This window comes from Solenopsis invicta, chromosome 12, assembly GCF_016802725.1.
Source record: "Solenopsis invicta isolate M01_SB chromosome 12, UNIL_Sinv_3.0, whole genome shotgun sequence".
NCBI lineage: Eukaryota > Metazoa > Arthropoda > Insecta > Hymenoptera > Formicidae > Solenopsis > Solenopsis invicta.
In genome coordinates this window covers 20201603-20222240 of record NC_052675.1, presented here as the reverse complement: position 1 = coordinate 20222240, position 20638 = coordinate 20201603, and the positions used below count along the sequence as shown (strand labels likewise).

Sequence of the window (20638 nt, the reverse complement as noted above, 5' to 3'; positions counted from 1 at the left end):
GAAACCCGCGCGAGCCGGGTCGGGCCTCGCTCGCAACGACGACGGCAGCGGGCGCCGATTTCGACGACGACGACGACGACGACGACGACGACGACGACGGCGGCGCGGCGACGTCGTCTTCGTGGGGTCCGCGTTTTCTCGTCGAGAGACGAATAATAGGGACTACGAGCATCCGGTTCCGTCGAAACGAAATCAAACGATTTCCGTCGGCCACCAGAACGAACGGGAAAATATTTAGACGCACATTTTTGGAGACTGCGTGAAAGATGTTAGGGCGCGTTTGTCGTGATTTACGAGTAAATCGACAGGCACACGCGAGCCTTGTCGATCATCGCGGCAATAAATATTTCCACCAGCGGACCGACTAGACTCGTGTAAATCGACAAAAATACGTCCCCTTCTATTTACAAGATAGGAATGTACATATTACGAAATAGGAAAAACAAATATCGATGCATCCTCGATACGTAATCTCAGATATAAGGACTGCATGTGTGATTTCGTTTCCTTTTTTTTTTACTATCTGTTATGTAACGAATATAACGGAAGGCCAATAATAAATAATTTGAGTAAAAATCTTATAAACACATAATATTTCTAGAATATTATACGAATACTATTAAAAATCGAAATAATATTAAAATAATATTCCAAGAATATTATTCAATATTTTTAATATGATGGGAATAATGTATGTCCATTTGTACATAATATACGTGGTACATTACTTCAACATTTGTGGAATATTATAAAAATGTTCCAGGAATATTATTGCGGTTAAAAATTAATGTAACTTATCATGCATAGAATATTTATAATTTCATAATTATTACATTTAAAAGTTATAATATTCCTGATAATTGAAAATATTGAAGTAAATAATACTATTTACTTCTTCATATAATATTCATGTGTTATTACCAGAAGTAAGACATAGAACCATTTTTTTATTAATACTTCAGAAATATTATGTAAAATAAAAATAATATTGCGCGCTTATAGGGAAAAACCAACAAACTTTTCTCATACTCAGTGACATATGAGCTGCGTTTAAATTTGATTAAATAATTACTTATGCATCAGTTAAGTAATAATGCATTTCAATTTGCATTTTAAATTGTACTTTAGCACTTCTCGCACTTCTCGCATGAGCGATCGAATCTCTTAATTGCACGCTTAAATTTTAACGCAACGTACAACTTTTCAAAGATTACGCCTAAGATTTGCCGCGTAACTTTTTATCGTAGATTATTCTCCTTGCGAAAGAGAAAGATTCCATCTGTGCTTGCGCTTCCCGTGATTCCACGGCGAATGCACCGGCGGCGGTGGCGGCGGCGGTGCATCGAAGCGTGGGCGTTCGCGTTACGCGATATATTTCGCTGGGAAACGGCGAGCACGCACGCGTGTCGCGTTATCGCGTCGTGGAAGGACTCGGCATGAGTTGCGAGTGTCGTTAGCCGATTGCGACGTCACGCCGTTGATAAGGACTTTTTACCAGATGCGAAAAAATCGGCGCAGGTGAAAGACGCGACGGAAAAGAAATATTTCGAGAGAATTTTTCGGCGTTTGTTAAACGTCACGCACGTGGCGTTGCCCTGATAATGGCGCCTCGTTCTGCCAATTAAACCGGACTTCCTCATGCGTTATACGCATAATGGAATTTTAACGAGGCCGCAAGAAAGAGTTTTGCCTCGTGATCATTAAGTTATATAGACGCGCTATTTATTGACTACATGACCAAGGAAACTTTGATATTTTATTATAAGGAAACTGCCAAAACATCATAAATTAATAAGAGATTAATATAAATTCGTTAATACCAAAATTTTAATAAACGCTTTTAAAATATGCAATTTAGGAATTTAGAGTTAAAAATTAAAATTATAATTGACTCTATATAAACGTCAATTGACAGTTTTAGGTCTGTGATAAGTTTTGTCCAAATCCATTGGATAAAATCGATGATGTCGATTGATTTATGAGAATCCATAAATAAAATCATCTTTCTGATAAAGGTGAATATACGATGTGTGGCAACAGTTGACGATTTGCCAAAGGCGTGGGTGCGTTAACGCAAATAAATGTGACAAGAAAGTCTTTAACAATATGTCATCTTCATCCAACGCACTATAAAATAGTTCATTGAATATGAAGGATTGTTTCTCACATAAGAATGATTGCTTTCTGGAACACTGCGTTCAACCGCGATGCAAGTCCGTGCAATCATTTTCGCTGTTGGCGAAATTTGAAACCGACGTCGACGTATGCATCGCAAAATCGATTGTGTCTCTTAATTAGATACATGACATTGCACAAAAATAGACTAACGGTGTTCTCTTTGTTACAAAGTTATTTAATCAGAAAGTTATATTAAAGTCAATGCAAAATTTAAACGTAAGATCAAAGTCAGAGAAACGAGTATAAAATTAGTTGGAAACAAAGTTATAATCTGCATTATCGTTCAGACGATGTGTGCGAATAATACACGTAAAGTTAAATATTATTTTTTTTGCCAATTTTTTTATATGCGATTGAATTATTTATTAATATCGATATTCTCTGGTAATTGAAATAATTGCAAAGTTGTGAAAAATGACGAAAAACGCAACACAATAAAAATAGTCAAGGGCCCAACACTTAAGGAAGTAATCTTCACTTTTAAGCGATTACTCGTATGTTATCTAGTAACAACACATGTATCACTATTAATGACGATAGCGTCGCCAAAGTGTGAGTTCTTAGATACAGGGAGGTGTTCATCGAATACCTCGAGTCTTATCCGGTTTCTTATCAAGCAGGAAGCGCGCTTCGGTTTCTATCGTACATAAATATTTGGCTTTTTACATCGGCTATCTAAAATTATTCCCTTCGGGCGTCCGGCAATTGCGAGTTCTGTTTACGCGGCTGCATCCGCACCGTTGAGCGTGCAATGTAACCGAGAAATTACGGTGCGATTTGTTTGCGGACCGCAAAGACGACGGGAGTGAGTCGGATTTCGCGCGCAGGATGTTCACCGTGTTCAACCGTGTTCACGGCCTGTCGCGAGATGCACCGGGTGAGCCGTCCGTCATTCGATTCGACCGAAGGACGGCGTCGATGGGGACGGAAGACGAAGGTGTCCAATCTGAATTTCCGCGAAGCGCATTCGCGTGCGATTTGTCGCGTTTAAATGAGGATGAAAACTGAGAAAATCGTCCGCGTATCCTCGGCCAACGATCCGAGAGTGGCAGACACGCTTGCAAGCCAATTTGCTTTCTCCCGTTTATGTCACACCACCCAGTAGTTTTCCATCCACCGGTTCCCGCCATATAAATAATATTAAAATAATATAACAGCGACGCGCTACAAGTCGAGACAAATCGAGTTAAAATTATTCCAAATTTATCGCAATTAAAAATTAATTTGTATTTCGCGTTTGAAATTAATATGTAACACGCGAAAGACTAAGATAATTAATTGCTATTGTGTATAGTTAATTAAAATTGCTTGTAGCATCGGGTAATTAAGTTAATTAGCCATGGCAAATCTGCGCACGTAACATCGCGAGCGATTTAAAGTTCTCAGGAACATGGCGAGCACGAAGGGAAGTGATTAATTTACTCTGTGTTGACAAGAGTCGCGCATATTTTCCACGTGTAGATGTGTCATGCGCGTTCGAACGCGAGGCGAAAATTCGTCGAGATTTCTGGCCGCTCTGGACCAGGTGATATTCGGGAGAGTAGAGTAAGAACGGAAAAAGAAAGAAGAGAACGCGCGAGAGAGGCAAGCGCGGCGGAGGAAGCAGCAGTGAGAGATTTGCGTTGCGTGGGTGTTTTGGCTCGACTCTTCTGGAGATTCGAGCGAGAGGACGACATTGCGCACGATACAACGACGTTTCGAATGCGAAACAGAGCTTCGTATTAGCAGACAGACGACTGCCAAAAGGAGAGCCGTACATTTTTTCTTAATTCTAATTGCAATTGATAAATGTAAATCTGTTAAATTTTGATTAAGAATGTATGGGTCATATCTCAAAAAAAAAAAAAAATTATCAAAAATATAAAACTTTTATAGAATATTCTAGTATTACGTTTGAGTGACTGTGTTTTAAAATTTGAGCACAATTCATTTATTGTTCGAAAGTTATTTACACCAATTTTGTTTATTCTTGATTCTCACGTAAAGTCGCGTTTTGCAATACTTATTTGCAAATTTGATTGGAAAAGTAGCATTAGCAATTAAATTAAAATTTACATATAAAACTAATAATACTCTAATAAATATTCGTGTAAAAATTCATTTAGACTCACTCGTTTAAAACTGAAGTAAAATAATTTTCACTGCAAAATTCATCAGAAATCAAATTTTTCGTTTTCCTCTTTGGTGCTAGTTTTAGGGCCAAAATTTGTGATCAAAATTTTTTGTCGTTGATTAGAAAAAAAAAATAAATTTAGGAATAAATAAAGGAAAACGAAAAATTTGATTTCTGATGAATTTTGCAGTGAAAATTATTTTACTTCAGTTTTAAACGAGTGAGTCTAAATGAATTTTTACACGAATATTTATTAGAGTATTATTAGTTTTATATGTAAATTTTATTTAAGCTTTTAGTTTTTAAATTTAATAACTTTTAGCTTGTGTTGTATAGCCAAAATAACGGATATTATTACGTAAATTTTCGATTTAGTTCATAATTGATTTGCAACTTCAGATACAGATTGAAATGATCGAACAATTGTCCGTAGATCATATTAATTCATATCTAGATCTATGAAAATGTCATGACACACTTTTGAAAAATTAATAATAAACAGATGAGCAACTTTACATCACTTGTGGCAGATTCGCGACAAATGATATTGGAATGATACACACGTAATGAGGCTAACGCGGATGCTTTGCGAAAGATCGAGTCATGCGAACGGTAGCGAAAGGGAAGACGGGTAAGAGGAGGAAAAAAAAGTCTCGGTGACTCGACGAGACGCCACGGTGAGAAATAAAAGCGATATTTTTATATCCACGGGAGTAAGCTCGGTGGCGCGCGTCCGCCACCGGGCCTCAGCCTCTATTAATATCCACGGACCGGGCTTCCTCTCAGACGTCTCTGTAACGAACTCTCTTCGCACGAACAGCACCGGCGAGACGTGCGATTGGCTGCGGGAGGATCGAGGTTTCCTCTGATCAGAAAAAAATTCCGATCGGTCGCAATTTCGGAAAAAAAGTCATCGCTAGTAAATATAAATATAATTGTTATTACAACGTGGTCGTACCGATATATTTAAGGATGTATTTAAGGACATTTTTCAAAATATAAAAATTGTGAAAAAAAACAGATTGTTTTATATTGCATTTGAAAGTAGAAGAAAAAATTTGACGGCAATTTTCTATCTGGATAAAAAATTATTTCAATAAGAAGTAGACACGTGCTCTAATGAAAATATAATTAATAATGAAATAATAAAAAAATCTAAATTTTTTTATTTAAGCACTTTAAAAGTTTAAGATGATTCACGTAAAGTTTCATTGCGATGCAAAGATCAGTTGTGTAAAATAAACAAAATTTATTTATTTATTTACAAACTAACTAAACAATCACGATAAACCTTTGTATAAATCATTTTGAAGTACTTACATAAAAGATTGAGACTTTTTTAATGCTGTAAAAACTAATTTAGTTTTTACAGTAAAAACAATAAAAATGTTATTAAATAAAAACATAATCTTATTCACCCAACTTTCATATGTAAATACATAGTTTATTTGAAGTGTTAATATTAACATATTTCCAAATTTTATTTACTTTGTAAGAATCGTATGTCCGATACATCTTTAATCTGAAAGACTCTTATAAAACATGAAGAAATTAATAATAAATGTTTAATTAATTAATTGTTAAATCGGCTAATTCGAATAATATTATATAATTAAAAAAAATTGGTTTAATCCTCGATTAAAAGAAGCGACTGGCAAATTGGCGAAAAACGCGGCGAGTGAAATTGTATCTCGATGACGAAGCCGGAGATTTCGGTGCACCGTTGTCGTAAATGTCGATTCGATTTCGAGAATGAGGAGAAGATAGTGGGAGGCGGTTGTGGGAAACTTGCCAAAAGTCGGGGCAGAAATCAGTCTTCTCCCGTTTGTTTGTCGTGACCATACCACCTCGTGAATCCATTGGTAACGCGACACCCCCATCGCATCGCGGCGGTTGTGTCACGATTACGACGGCGGATAGTCGAACTGCGCGTAGAACTATATATATATTCGCAAATCCACGTCGTAGAAAAGCAGAACGCAGATTGGTGGTATCGGGCGCCATATATCTTCGTCGCGCGCATAAACATTTGTTCGATTTTACCACTGTTAGTATAATGATACAGACAATGTCTGAGAGCTTTCAAACGAAACTTCTGCCACACAGAATCAAATTCGAAAGCTAATTGTGACAGATTAGATTTTTATATTTTGCACACTGTAGCGTGTATTTTTAAAACCTTTATATATTTTTTTTCAATTCTAAATACCTGATGCAACATTGAGTCGAAAGAATATTCTACTCATTGTCAGTATAAAACTGTTTCTTGAAAAATCCGCTTTTATGTGCTTTCAGTAAAAAAAAAGTTTAATCAAAATTAATTAAAAAATCTGATAAAAAAATTATATGAAAAATTGGGCTCTCCGCGCAAATAACTTTATTCTATCAATGATTCATTTGGGTGAATAAGGAGCGATAGAATTCACATCCAAACGCATTCGACGATGCAATCCGGGATGAAATCATCGTCGCATTTGTGCTGAGTTGAGTTTATGTTAAACGCGCGTGACAAGCGTCATTCGTCATTTTTCACGAACGGTTTTTGACATGAGCTCATCGTGTGCGAGAATTCCTGAAGTTATCAGGATTCATTCATCAGAAATGATTCATCCAGGCACCGAAACGTACCTTCGCGTTCACACACTCTCTTCCTTTCGCCGCGGTCGGCGACGCGTATACAAATATTAGCTTAAATGCCCCGAAGAATCTCGACGGTCCGATGAATCAAGAGAATGACTGAAAGCACTTTCAGTGTTTTCTTTTTCCATCGTCGTCGAGTAACTCTCACCCGCGCTTACGCGCAAACAAACACTCGCGCGGTGTTTGCGAAAACCAATCGATCTTGATTTCGCTTCGTGAAATAACCGCGGACAGATTCGTTCAGCTTGTAACGGAAACATTTCCGCGTCTCTCTTAGGAATTGCGACATACCCCACAATTATTTTCAGAGACGGATTTTATTTCTTCCTCTAGAGGAAGTTTTAGATGAAATTAAAGAAATGGAAAATTTAGAAAAATTCAATTATATCTAGAGAGAGAAAGAGAAAGAGAGAAATTAAACTAAAGATAGTAAATAAAATTTATTCCATTTCAATCAATATCGGTTTCTGTATCTTTCTCAAAGTGTCACACGCGTTTGCACCGATCTCGAATGCACTCCGACGGTATACTCTTTTGCGATCCTTTGTGATTCCTTTCAACTGTCTCCTCCGTCATGCCGACTCATACACGCCTCTGAGAATTGATTCTACTTTCACGCGCTCTCGTTGACCTCCGTTTTCTCGTTTTCGTCTCCTGACATCTGGTATGTCGTTCACAATCACAGTCGCGATTCTAAGATCCTTCAAAATAGTCTCAGATCTTTCCGTGTCAATTTATCGCGTTCTTATACGAAAATGAAACTCGAAATAAAAGTTGGACTAAAAAAACTTTTTGTAGTAATATCTGTTTTAAATATGTATCTATCGCGTAAATGCCAAAGATTGACGTCATTAATATTTGGCGGATAAAAACATGCGATTTTTCGCGTACCGTGTACGCGATACATTCGTTTGACCATTGTTATATTGTTACACTTTGCGGCAGTAACAACAGGCAGTTTGTTTAAAAAGATAAGAGCTACGTGTTGTATGTATGCGTGTATGTGTGTGCATGTGCAGTCGACTGTGCGCTGATAATTTCGGTCTGACGTTATTGTCTATTTCTTCTACCACAAGAACCGGCGGAGGCATTTAACTCAGTTTCTCTTCGATATTTATTTCGTCATCGACGCATCGATACATCCGACCTCGAAGCGAAATGATTCAAGCAATGGACAAAGATCGAAAAATTTATTTCACCTCTTTTCGCGCACACATTTTAGCATATTTTTATAATGTAAAAATGTCAAACCTATTTTACAATAAATGTAAAATATATTTTTCAATAAATATAATTTTTCTCCTAATTCTGGAATATCGATTTAAAAGATCGCTTTTGTTGTATTTCATCTATTATGTTTTAATTACACTTTTATACGTGTCTACTGTATAACTGTGATTAGAATATGGTAAAAAAATTAATATTTCAATATTTACACTGTAACTATTATTAAGATATTATTGTATTAATGCATCAACGAAATTTTGCAAAATAATAGATCGTTGAAACAAAACCTAGGAAATTAAAACGTGTAATATTGATAGAACATTAAATTTCAAAATTAAATAATTTTGATATTAATTGTGACTTAGAAGTGGACTAAGAAAATTTACGCGCACGCTTCAGCGTTCCTCTCGTTTCGATGCATTGACAAAGGAAACCACTGCGTGTAGAAAAATATGAAACGCGTCTCGCGTTTCTGCACGTTTTGTCGGCATAAAATGCAACTGGTTCGCACGAGCTGCGTTCCCCGCCGGTGCGGCGTTTTTGAGGGTATTGCACGTATGAACGAGCCTTAAGAGTCCTCGTCCTAAGCTCAAGTGAGAGAGAGAAAGTGAGGGAGAGAAAGAGAGAAACGGAGAAAAAAGAACAGATGCATTCCAACATGGGAAGGTGGGATGGATCCGTCTCTGATAACCCGCCCATTGGAATGCGTACCTCGTACACCTTGGTGTATTCTCCCTCTCAGTTTCACTACACACGAGTGCATCTACCTACACGCACACGTACACAGACACGCGCCACGCATATTCGGCAGTTATTTTTAGAGCAATTCTAACAGGCGGACATGTGATGGTGTTTCGGACGCAATAACTGACATCCGGGAACTTATTCGTCGCGTAAATCGCGGGATCGGATTCGCGTGACATTGATTACAACCCGATTTAATTGTTCAATTGTTGCGTTCGATTTTTCTAATACAATCTCGGATAACGAAGCAGATGTCTCAGTAAAATCGTGCGAATTTATGCGCACGTTTCAGCACGTTTTTCTCAATGCTTTGATAAAGGAAAAACACTGCGTGCAGAAAAATATGAAAATATCTGTAATTGCTTGTGACGCTGGTCACCTGCTCTGCCGTATATTCGTCTTCAATGATTTAGAATTGCACGCGGGCAACAATGCATGTACGTACACATCATATATTGCCAGCAATTTAATGGCGAGAGAGAGAGAGCAACATCAAAATTACCTTGCGTTGTCGGTAATGCGGCGGTATCATATGGTCGTATAATTATTATGGCAGCAGTGCGAATTTTGATAACGACGATTTCAAAGCTTCCGATAAGTTGCTACCCAAAGTTATATCGTGATGCAATTCGCCAACAGACGCGGACTCAGTTACTGCAATTCTATAGTGCATTTTGTGATGCAAGCAATGTGCCAGCAACAATACGGACATCGTTGCTATCTGGGATGTAGGCACAGATCGCATTGCAAACGTGAAAATCTGCATTAAAGTGAATTCAATCGATTACGCTTACGTATAGAGATGTGAAAATAAAGATACATTGCAAAGACGCACTCCCTCCCTTCCGAGAATAAATATAAAAAGAAAAATTATAAAAATCGTATTTTAATGTTAAGATTATCCAAGTTCGAAACATGAATCACATGTTACAAGTTCAAGTCACGCTTTTAGAACACGATTTCTTTTAATTCTTTTTACTTCTCGGAATACAGGAAGAGAAGAATCGCGAATAATTTCTCGATTCTTTACGACCTACGCTTCGCGGAAACGATCGGTGCACCTTCGAAGACATTCCTCCGCGCGTTCATTCATCGGCTCCTCGCATTGACGCCGTAATTACTCGCTGAATAGAAACGATCGCGGCGGCAGGCCGCGGACGACGACGTGTTGCGTGCATCGGGACGAGCTTTTGATGCACCTTGATGCATTCTACCTCTCGGTCGCCGCCGCCGCCGCCGCCGCCGCCGCCGCGACTCGATTGCGAGTGTATGTACGTAACGACTGTAACGTGTTCGGGGAGCCTATTTTTAGACCGGTCCAAGACTATTTTTAGAAGCGGCCTGCCCACCGACAGCTTAACCCTGACTTACGTCCCCGTGTCTTCGTGGACACCGCAGGGATACCGCGAAGATCGGTGGACCATTAGGCGCATCAGCCGAAAGATACACGGTCGCCAGGAAATGCGAAACGCGCGGCATACTTTCTGACCGTTCATCTGACGTCTGTTTTTTTTTTTTTTATAGATAAACTAATGTACACTTTCTGTACTTAAAGTGAAATAAGTATATGAAATTTGGCAAAAGCGAAAAGAGAAATTTTGCAATTCAGTGCAGCAATAAAAAGTAAGCCTCTGGACTTTTTTTATATTCAAATTGTCACAGCCATTATAAATCACAGTTCATGACAATAATCATCATTATTGATTATTATTCATCAATAATAACGTGTACTAAAACATTGATTTTTCATTATTTACGAACCTTTACAGCGTAGATTTTTGTTTTTCAATCAAACACTCGTCAAACGGAGAACAATGTTGTTTGAAAAGTCTACACCTACACGTGTCGTGATCGTAAAAATTTAACCGCGAAGATCATTCTGAAGTCGTATGCTTAGCCTATCGGACTTTATCGGAATCAAAGACGAGGCCGAACAGTAAAACTAGGTATTACGACCACACGCAGAGCGATGACGCAAGCTTGCGAGCTTCTATTTGCGGCAACTACACGCATAGATCTAACTGCTCTCTCAAGCTCACTGCTCTGATTTCGCGCTAGTATGACGTTCCGCGCGAGTGTGTTTGAAAAGAGCGAAAATCGCGAGATTAAACAGCGAATTTCAAGGGAATCTAATCTCAAGGAGATCTGAGAGAAATCTTAATTTTAATGAGAAGGATTAATGAAAATTCCGAGAAAGTAACAGAAGAGATCTTCAATCGTAGCGTGTATTTAGAAGACCATTTGTTCTCAAAAGTGGCATTTTTATGGTTGTAGGATCTTCCACTTCCTTCCATTCGGCAGAGAGACTTAGTTCTCAGTGTCTAAGTGAGAACGCAAAGAACTTTCTTAATAACTTTCAAAACACGCGCGGCGAAGATTAAAGCAACACTTTCCGTTGGATTATGACGATCTCTAACAATAAGTAATGAAACAAACAATAATCTAAATAAAAATCTTGAAATTTTCAAAATAAAGAATTAACAAATAAAACTATTAGTTATCTTAATTTATCAGTTTATTATCGATCTCGAAGAATCGGAATTGATCCAATTGTAGATTAAAAATCTTAAGTGGACCTTTTCATGTTCTGTATCAGAGTGAGTACAGATTCCATCCTTAATTATTTATTTCTTTTTTAATTTTTGAATAGTTATGTTAACTTCCTAAAGTTAAATCTAGTGAATTATATTGTTGCGCTAAAAAAGCAGATCGATGTAACTGTTAAGTTTGATTGAATAAGATTATATACTTACGCAAAATTGATCTGCGTTTTAGAACTCTTAATAGCTTTATTTGTTAATTCTTTATTTTGAAAATAATAAAAATATATAAATATTTAATCTACAGAATATTTTTTTTTTTCAATATTGTTTATACATTTGCGAGACTCGTTTTTTATTTTTTCTATTATAATTTACATAAAGTATAGTTAATCATACATATGTATTCTTGATCTTGGTCTTGATCTTTAAGGAAACACATACAACGCTATGCCTCCGGCAAATTATGCAAGGGTACACTTTTACGGTCACGACTTTTACGGTCACGGCCCTTCTCAGCATTCATTAAACTGTTCACCGAATTAATGACTTTGGCAATAACAATACGCGAATAAGCAACGATGAAAATTCACGGACGTAATTCTCTCCGTTCATAAAAACAGTCGCATTTGCAATTTATAGAAATTGCAAAATGTATATCGCGTCATATTTCCAAATGCCTACGAAGCGACCCACTTTTCGAGAAGGCGACGAACGAAATAAGATCTATTCCGTCTGGATGTGTTTTACGGGAAGACGGTTGCTCCCTTGTCGCGCCACTCGCAATAAAAATAACGGCAATATATTATGAGATATATTTATAGAGAGAGTTTGTTGTCCTCGCGCGCTTGCCTACAATTAGGTCGAAACCCATTAATTATTTCCGATGCTCTGCCAGAATATCGAACAACTACGGCCGGTACGACAACGAATCGCTCGCGTGCGTCGTCTCGATTATATACCTGTCGCACGTCATGCAATGACGAAATGACGCGTCTTCCTCCGCTGATTAACTTTCTGAATTAATTTATTGCATTGAACGTTATTCTGCAAAATCAGTAAGCAATTTGTAAAAGTAGGGCGATGTATTTTAATCCTTTGAAAAAAACAATTAAATTCAGTTATCATATCAGAATCATTTTTATGTTTTTATGTTTTCTAAAATATGTATTCAATTTTCTTCTATAATCATACTTAAAAATTTGTATTATTTTCAACTTTCTACATTCTTTCTACTTTCTTTCAACATTAAAATTACATTACTTGCAAAAAATATCCTAATTAATTAAACAAGTCCGGATTAGATGGTGTTTCACATTTTTATATCAATAGTATTCAAATAAATTGTTCGCTAGTTTTTTATTTCCATCTATATTAGTACAAAAGGTCTTTGTTAATTTTGCCTTCATCATCATCGGATCGAGTTTGCAATTAGCACGCTCGATAAGAACGATGAAAGATCGCTCACAAAAAGGACCGCTTGATTTTTTAATTTGGGCCCTTCTGTTTTCCCTCATCGTTCTTTACCCTATCTCCTTTTTGTCAACGGTCTCTCCGCCCCCTGACGACAACACCGTCTCTAATGTGAATGGATGCACAGTGTCCGACATTCGAGGCGTAATGACGCGCGTGCACTTAAATATAGTGGCTCTGGAGTCTGGACTCTGGAGAGGAGAAGAGAGGAGAGGAGAGGAGAGGAGAGGAGAGGAGAGCCCCGACTCGGCGACGCGTTTCGTAAAAATAGACCCGAGGTTCGAGATGAGAATTTCAAAAGTCGCAACTGATCAGACCCTTCTTTTAGTGTGATCTTCGGATCAACACTGTACACTTGGCTACATAAGTCATATATTAGCTAAGTAATAATAATAAAAAAAAAAAAAACAATGTAATGATAGCCCGTTAATTAAAATTTTTCTCGACATAATGTGAATCAGTCTGCTTTGATTGCAGGTTAACAGCGGTTCTCCGGCGGAAGCTGCCGGTCTTAAAGCTGGCGATGCGGTTATCAAAGTCAACACCACCGACATGTATAATTTGAGGCACAAGGACGCGCAGGATGTCATAGTCAAGGCCGGAAATAATTTCGAAATAACCGTCCAAAGGTGAGACAGCTAAGCATAACAAAGCTCGATAAACGAATGATTCAGTATTAAAAAATGCGTCGCTTCGATGATCTCAAAATTTACGTCGAACATCAAAGTCTTTAATTAATTTTACTGCATTAATAAAAAGATATTCTTAGGCCAGTGATTAGTATAAAATTAAAAATTCTAGAATAAGAAGAAACTGATCCCTATCATTTATTTAAAGTCTCTGCTTACGCAAAAATCATCCAATTCCTTGCGTTCTAAATAAATTTACGTTATTTTCGCATGATGATTCGCAGGATGATTTTATGAAAAAACTAATTAATTGCAATTAATGTATAATTCAAAGTCCATCGTCGTCTTTTAACGAGCGATTTAAATTATTATTACAGAGGCGGCGGTACCTGGAAACCGCATGTGACACCCGTAACCACAAACTTGCCGTCACCGATGCACACCGCGTCCGCGGGTAACATCACGCCAGTCACAAAGACCTCTTTGGCAGTGAAAAAACAGGACGGACCCCTCATCGGCAGCGGACACAACTTCAGCCCCAAGCCATTCGTTAGTATCGTTCGTTATAATCTATCCGCATCATCTATCCGCCGCATCGATTCCGTAAAAAAAACGCGAAAGGCAATTATTTATTTTTCTCTACACCGGAACGTAATAATTTTCAGCTGAACGGCACCGGCGACGGTCACATTAAATCCATCGTGAACAAACAGTACAACAGCCCCGTGGGGATCTACAGCGAGGAAACGATCGCGGAGACGCTGTCCGCTCAAGCGGAGGTCCTCGCCGGAGGTGTCCTTGGGTAAAATCGCGAAACCGGATGTAGGAAAAAAAGAAACAGTCGGCGACGGGATTACTTTAATATAGATGTTTCTTTAATTCATTTAAGAATGAAATTACACGATCCAGATTATAACAAAATTTATAAAATTTTTGCGAATATTAATTAAATATTGTACCGAAAGATTTCATAATGCGAAGGAAATTTTATGGCATTAGTAATTCTTTTACTTATCAGCTAGTACCGCCGACAAATGTTAACGATCAGTTAATTTCGCTAGTCGTCTCGTTTTTATGAATGTGAAAAAGTTTGTTTATAAATGCGAATGTTGCAGGGTGAATTTCAAAAAGAACGAGAAGAACTACAATGCTGAGAACAGCGAGGTTTTCAAAATGGTCCAAGAAGCGGACAAGGAACCAAGGACTCCGGAACCTGGTTAGTAACATTTGACATTGTGATTTCTGAAGAAATCGAACACATTAAAATTTATTAGTACTAGCATGTATAATTATTTCTATTATCCATGTACACGTACACGAAAATTACACGAGATCGCTGAAGAACGTATATTGCACGAAATTTATACCCGTTCGTGTATCTTTAACCCGCAACACGAGTGGCTTTTTTTATTCTTTGAATATTAATTACTTCAAAATCTTGTAAAATTTTATAATAATTTTATCATTGCAAATCAAATATAATTTATTATTTATCCTGTATCATTATGTAACTGCACTCTCAATTTTCATTCTGCATGTATAAAATGTTCTACAAAATTATGTAAAAAAATGCAGGATAATTTAGAAATGATTCTAAAACTTGAACAAATATGTATATATTTAATTGTCTGAAAAATCGACGCGTTCTTCAGCGACTGACCGGCTGGGCCAGAATCGGCTTTAGCCAACCTGTTGCATGCCGATACGATAACTTGTTTGCGAAATAGTGGAACCAAGTGTCGTGAGCGGCGTGATAACGCCAACCTCGCCCGCCCTGGCAGGACTGAGGCCCGTCCAGGCGCCGGAAACGAAGCCGCAGACGCCGTCGACGCCGCAAACAAGCCTACCACCAGGACAGAACATTTGTGCCGAGTGCGAAAGGCTCATCGTGTAAGTTTACGTGATTAGAGACGCGTTACGGCGCGTCTCTTTTTATTTTCAGATGCTAGGCAGCGGCGAGAGGAGATAGCGCACGATCACGATTGCAACGACGACAACCGTTTCCCACTTGCGTACATACGCGACGTAACTCAACGTCGTGCGAATTTCCAATTCTCAGATTAGAACTTACGATGACGCAGATTTGTGAGATTTATATTAGTCTATTTAATATTTAATTAGTTTAATTTTGAAACTTTTAATTATACGCTAGATAAAATCTGTGGAAGTTTCTTTTCGATTAAACGCATCTGATTTTGATAATCTGAGAATAGAGAAATTCGCATGAATTGGCGAACGCGATCGCCTAGGGCGCCTTCGTCGAGCGATTCATATCCAATCCGATACTTTCCCGTTGCCAGTTGTCATGGCGCTTTTTCTCTACTTCCATGCCGTAGTTCCTTCAAGGACAGAGTTTTACTCTTCGGTGAGCCATGCGGTTGGCGGGAGAGCCACTTCGCCGAGATCACCTACGCCTCTGTTTCATGCTATGGGCGGTAGTGGTAACGCACCTGCCGATAGCAGGCCTGCCGATAGCAGGCACTTTGTATGGATGGAAGAATCGTACGGGAAGAATCGAGAGCCCCAACCGCAAAAGCAGGAATCTTCCGCCGGGTCGGACTCGTCGACGCCGGGCGGGGTCATTTGTAGCAACTGCGACCGAGTGATCGTGTAACTATTTACGAGCGAGACTCTTGCCACCCTTGTGCACGAGACGGCCACGGCGGGTTTTGTTTTGACGTTCACGAGGTGTCCGCGCATTCGCGTACTGCGAGCGATACGATGCGATCAAGTTTTTTATTAATTATTATTTGTAACGGCCCAGATCTTTTATTTATCAATCGCAATAAATATTTAAAGATTATCTATTTTATTACTTAAAATATTTCTTGTTGATCAAAATCGTTTGTTTCTCTTTAATTATAAAGCCAAGTTTTTATTAATTTCAAGTCTTAAAAATTTATTTAAAACAAGTCATTAAGAAATTTATTGACTTTCGACGAGTTAAATTTCAATTGGATATTAAATTGAAAACTTTAGCTGGGAGGATTAATGAAAAATTGTTTTCTGTTAACATTTTTATAATAATATTAGTGTGTTTAGTACTTTAGTGTATCAGTGATATGTGCAATATACAGTACAAATTAATTTATAATTTTACGGATAATTTGTCATCTTATCGTTCGCAGTCGGCGAACTTCGTACGATCGTCAAAAATTCCCGAAAAACACTGCCGTTACTCTGAGTTGCTCGATTGTCGTATGCTAGTATCATCTTGAAGATTCCGATTCAAAGAGAACGTGTGCACATCTCTTTCTATTGCACATAAATTATAAAAATATAGAATCATGTTGTTGGACGACAAATAGCACAATAATTGCAAAATGGAAAATTACAAATTCCCGTAACAATTGCATAATTTACAGAAATTAATTTACGCGATAAGAGAAGTGCATGTTCGTCTTCTTGATGCGTTCGAAGCACGCCTTACTCTGCCGCCTCTTTTCGTCAATATCGCTTCTTCAAGAAAAGCGAAGCAATACTTCGATCGTTGTGCATTTTTGTTATCACTGTTATCTCTGGACGAATTTTAATCGTACGTGATCATTCGAGCTTACAGCTTACAACCTACTGGAAGTCGTATCTGGACGAGGCGAAAGTTTCTCATTCGCTCGCAGCTTGAACGCAGCCCTATCTCTTTACTCTTTGCACTCTTAATAGCACCTTTCGCGCATTTATAGCACACTGTATGACTGACAGTAACGTATAAAAAAAAAAATCGCTTTCGATGTTGTGAACACTTTTGTGGATTCTTATTTTTGTTGTATTTTTTTTTAAACAAAATCTTCTTGCAATATTTTTTATCTCTTTTTTTCCTACGCTCAACGAACGGTGAAAAATGCAATTTTTTTGTACGAGGAAATTTACAGACGTTATTTTACGACCGACAAATATATCTAAAGTTATTTAATCTTTTATTTTTTTTGCAAATATTGTTGCAAAAGTTATATCAAAATATTTAATTCTTTTTATATATATTATAATTTTGATTGTTATACAAACAAGGAACATGAACAGTACAATTACTTTACACTACATTTAAAACATTCACATACAATTACAGTCTGTTTAGTTTTGAGTATCAGTATACTTTGTATGGCGTTATATTTTTCCAAATATTCAACTCTAAGTATATCTTTGGAGTTTTATTCGTTTCATCACTCTCATTATAATTCTCACGAAGATCATAATATAAATAATATAAATAATAGCCTCCTTCGTCGAGGTATCGGGTTTCCTGTGTCTCTTTATCTCTTTTTGAAGTGAATAGCAATAAAATTCAAAACTCGTGGCACATCCGATGCGCCATTATTATACCTCGCCGTTTATTGTTGTTACATTGAAGAAAATCAATTACTGCGCTGAGATGCAAATTAATCGCGTCATTAACCCGTTCATTCTTCTCCAGAGGTGTCTTCGTCAGGATCAAGGACAAGAATCTCCACGTGGAGTGCTTCAAGTGCTCGACCTGCGGCACGTCCTTGAAGAATGTCGGCTACTACAATATCAATAATAAATTGTACTGCGATATTCACGCGAAACTGGTCGCCAGGCAAAATGCTCCGGCTGGTCTTACACCCATCACTATACCACCGTAAGTTATACGACATGTAATACTTGTCTCATGCGTTACGCTTTTGAAAAGTTCAATATAGAATTTTATAAAAATGATAAAAATAACGATATGATAAATGTATAAAATAAATGAAAATAAAGAATAAATGCAAAAATGCGAAAAAGTTGAGACAATATTGAAATGCAAATATAATTGACAAAATGCATTACGATTCGACAGAGGTGGCAAAGCACCAGCTAGTACCATTAGCGCGGCATTGGCGAGTGCACCTTTATCGCCACCCCTCAGCAATCACGGATCGTCGCCTCAGCCATTCTCCGTGAGTTGCTTCATCATAATTTGATTCTCTTTACGAGGCATGATCACGGGCGGACTTTTTCGCGCAGCACGCATTTTCTTGCCTGTTTTGGCATGGCTTATGAAGCGAGTATTTTGCATTGAGCGCGTGGCTTTGCTGCACTCGCGCGTGATTTCACGGAGTTTCTTACAAATTGCGAATCGAGCGAAGGTCGCAGCGAAATTTCTCTCGTGACGCATTTAAATTATTTCTCTCTCGAATCGCGCGGAGGAAACAATACCCGAGTAACGTAGCGCACCTCTCGTCTATGAGATTTAAATTTGTGAATAATTTTAGCGATTAAATAGAAAGTTCGTTTATCAGAATATCGAAAATTTCCGCGATGTATTTTAAACTAAGACAATCGCATTTACCGTTTTTTTATATTTTTATATTTTTTAAAAAGTCGACAAAACAAGTATTGTAATGATTAACTTGGAAACTTTCATCATAATAAATGCTAAAACGCTTAAATGTCATAAATTCACGACGATCGCGCCGCGTGTCGCGAAAGATCTGTTTCCGACGAGCGGGATGCGCGCTTATCTTGAGAGTTTAACAAGTGTGGTCCTTGCTTGGCACTAATCGCTTTTCCAGGCGTGCAATCGTACGAGCCCCGATTCCGGATCTCAGCATACGTGGCGCTCGACCTCGAACACGAACGGATGTATCAGGAACGGCGAGTGCAACGGCGAGTCGAAAACGTTCACGAGCACGATCACCATCCAAACAGGTGGCACAGAGGTTGGCAACGTGCTCGAAAATTCGATCTCTGCATTCGCTCACGCTAACGTACCTCTTTTATCATGATTTCCTTATATAAATAATCATCGAATAATCAATCAAAGCGACTGACGTTGAAACGAAGATAAAATACTATAAATTTAGTATTTCGTAATATGTCATAAAATATTGCATGATATACGTACAGTAAATTAAATACTAGAAGCATCAATATCCTAAATTATATCATAGAATATTGTATACTGTAGCATAAAAGTTAGAAAAATTACATGGATACGAAATATATAGTTGATTATCTTGTGCACCCATTGATTGATATGCAGAACGAGAAAAACATATGTTTTCTCGATCTCAATATGTTTGTTAATAATCAATACATGATCGTCGAAGATTTATCTATATTGACTCAAGTATTATTATAAAGATGATTAATCAATCACCGGGATGTCATGAAAGTGTCCTTGAATCAGTTGACTACCTAGTTATGTTAACCATTATCTTTGCAAGCGACTATTTCGAACACATGACTAATTAGCCTGTCGTAATCGGGAACGTTCATGATGATTCGTCTTTTCTCCCTCCCACTCAATCACTCACTCACTCACATTTTCTCTCTCTCTCTTTCGCCTCATTTTTAATCATTCGTCCTACATGACATCGTTCTGTCGTTTTGTGCATTGCAGCCCACCACCCGCCTTGGCACCCCGCCTGTCGATCCACCCAGCTTACGATCAGTCCAGGTAAAGTCCCAGCACGATTCGTAACGCTCTCGTTGATCTCGATCGTCCATCAAAACTGTCAGTACATAAATTACCCCATAAAAATCAACGCCATGCGAGACGTCGTTGCTTCGATTTAAATTCATTTAATTTGCGAAAATTAATTCCAACTTTTATCATCGAGAATGTATCATGATAATATAAATATAAAATAATGTTCGAACAGTGCGATTGGAAATTGTTAATTTTGGAGCTTCTGCATATTTCGAGTATAGTGCAAATATGTGTGTTAATTGCTTGCATGTGACCTCCATAATAGAAATAACAGTTTTAAGCACGGAAATAGTACAATGTTCTTGAGACTTCGCGCGATATGGGCCACTGATTAACCTATCGCACTTTTACATTAACTGGCGTTATCAAAGCAGCGAAATCTCGCATGTTCGGCTATATTTGGAAATGATAACCTTTTGCAATCCGTAAATTCTATGGTTGTGATTTTACTTTACGCCTCATCTCTCGTGACGAGAGTTATTTTTATATTACATTCACTTGAGTCAAGAATTATAACAGTCAAAACAAGAAAGTATTATATAACCGATGTAAAATAAATTGTTATATTAAAATACCACTTTAAAATCGAAAATGCCCCACTGATTATAGCATAAAAGTTAGATAAAAATCTGTATTATAATAATGGTAATTAAAGAAAATTTAT

At 37.7% G+C, this 20638-nt stretch overlaps 1 protein-coding gene and 2 long non-coding RNA genes across 9 annotated transcripts in view; 2 read left to right on the top strand and 1 right to left on the bottom strand.

Moving 5' to 3' along the window:
• LOC113004081 overlaps nt 1-20638 on the bottom strand; it is a 63285-nt gene that overhangs the window by 19718 nt on the left and 22929 nt on the right. The window lies entirely within an intron of this gene.
• LOC105202731 (PDZ and LIM domain protein Zasp) overlaps nt 1-20638 on the top strand; it is a 37621-nt gene that overhangs the window by 5208 nt on the left and 11775 nt on the right. For 3 of the 7 annotated variants that reach the window (XM_026136260.2, XM_026136258.2, XM_026136257.2), the window contains exons 2-10: nt 13393-13544; nt 13922-14093; nt 14210-14346; nt 14660-14760; nt 15881-16154; nt 17953-18138; nt 18340-18439; nt 19055-19201; nt 19885-19941. In XM_026136260.2, the coding sequence (XP_025992045.2) occupies nt 13393-13544; nt 13922-14093; nt 14210-14346; nt 14660-14760; nt 15881-16154; nt 17953-18138; nt 18340-18439; nt 19055-19201; nt 19885-19941 (1326 nt within the window). Of the gene's footprint in view, nt 1-13392; nt 13545-13921; nt 14094-14209; nt 14347-14659; nt 14761-15271; nt 15435-15880; nt 16155-17952; nt 18139-18339; nt 18440-19054; nt 19202-19884; nt 19942-20638 lie in introns of all 7 variants that reach the window. The other 4 variants (XM_039455696.1, XM_039455695.1, XM_026136259.2 and 1 more) reach the window with 3 other exon arrangements.
• Nucleotides 5374-13361, top strand: LOC120359149. The gene is made up of 2 exons (XR_005575965.1): nt 5374-11324; nt 13043-13361. It is a non-coding gene; the product is annotated as an uncharacterized LOC120359149 (long non-coding RNA).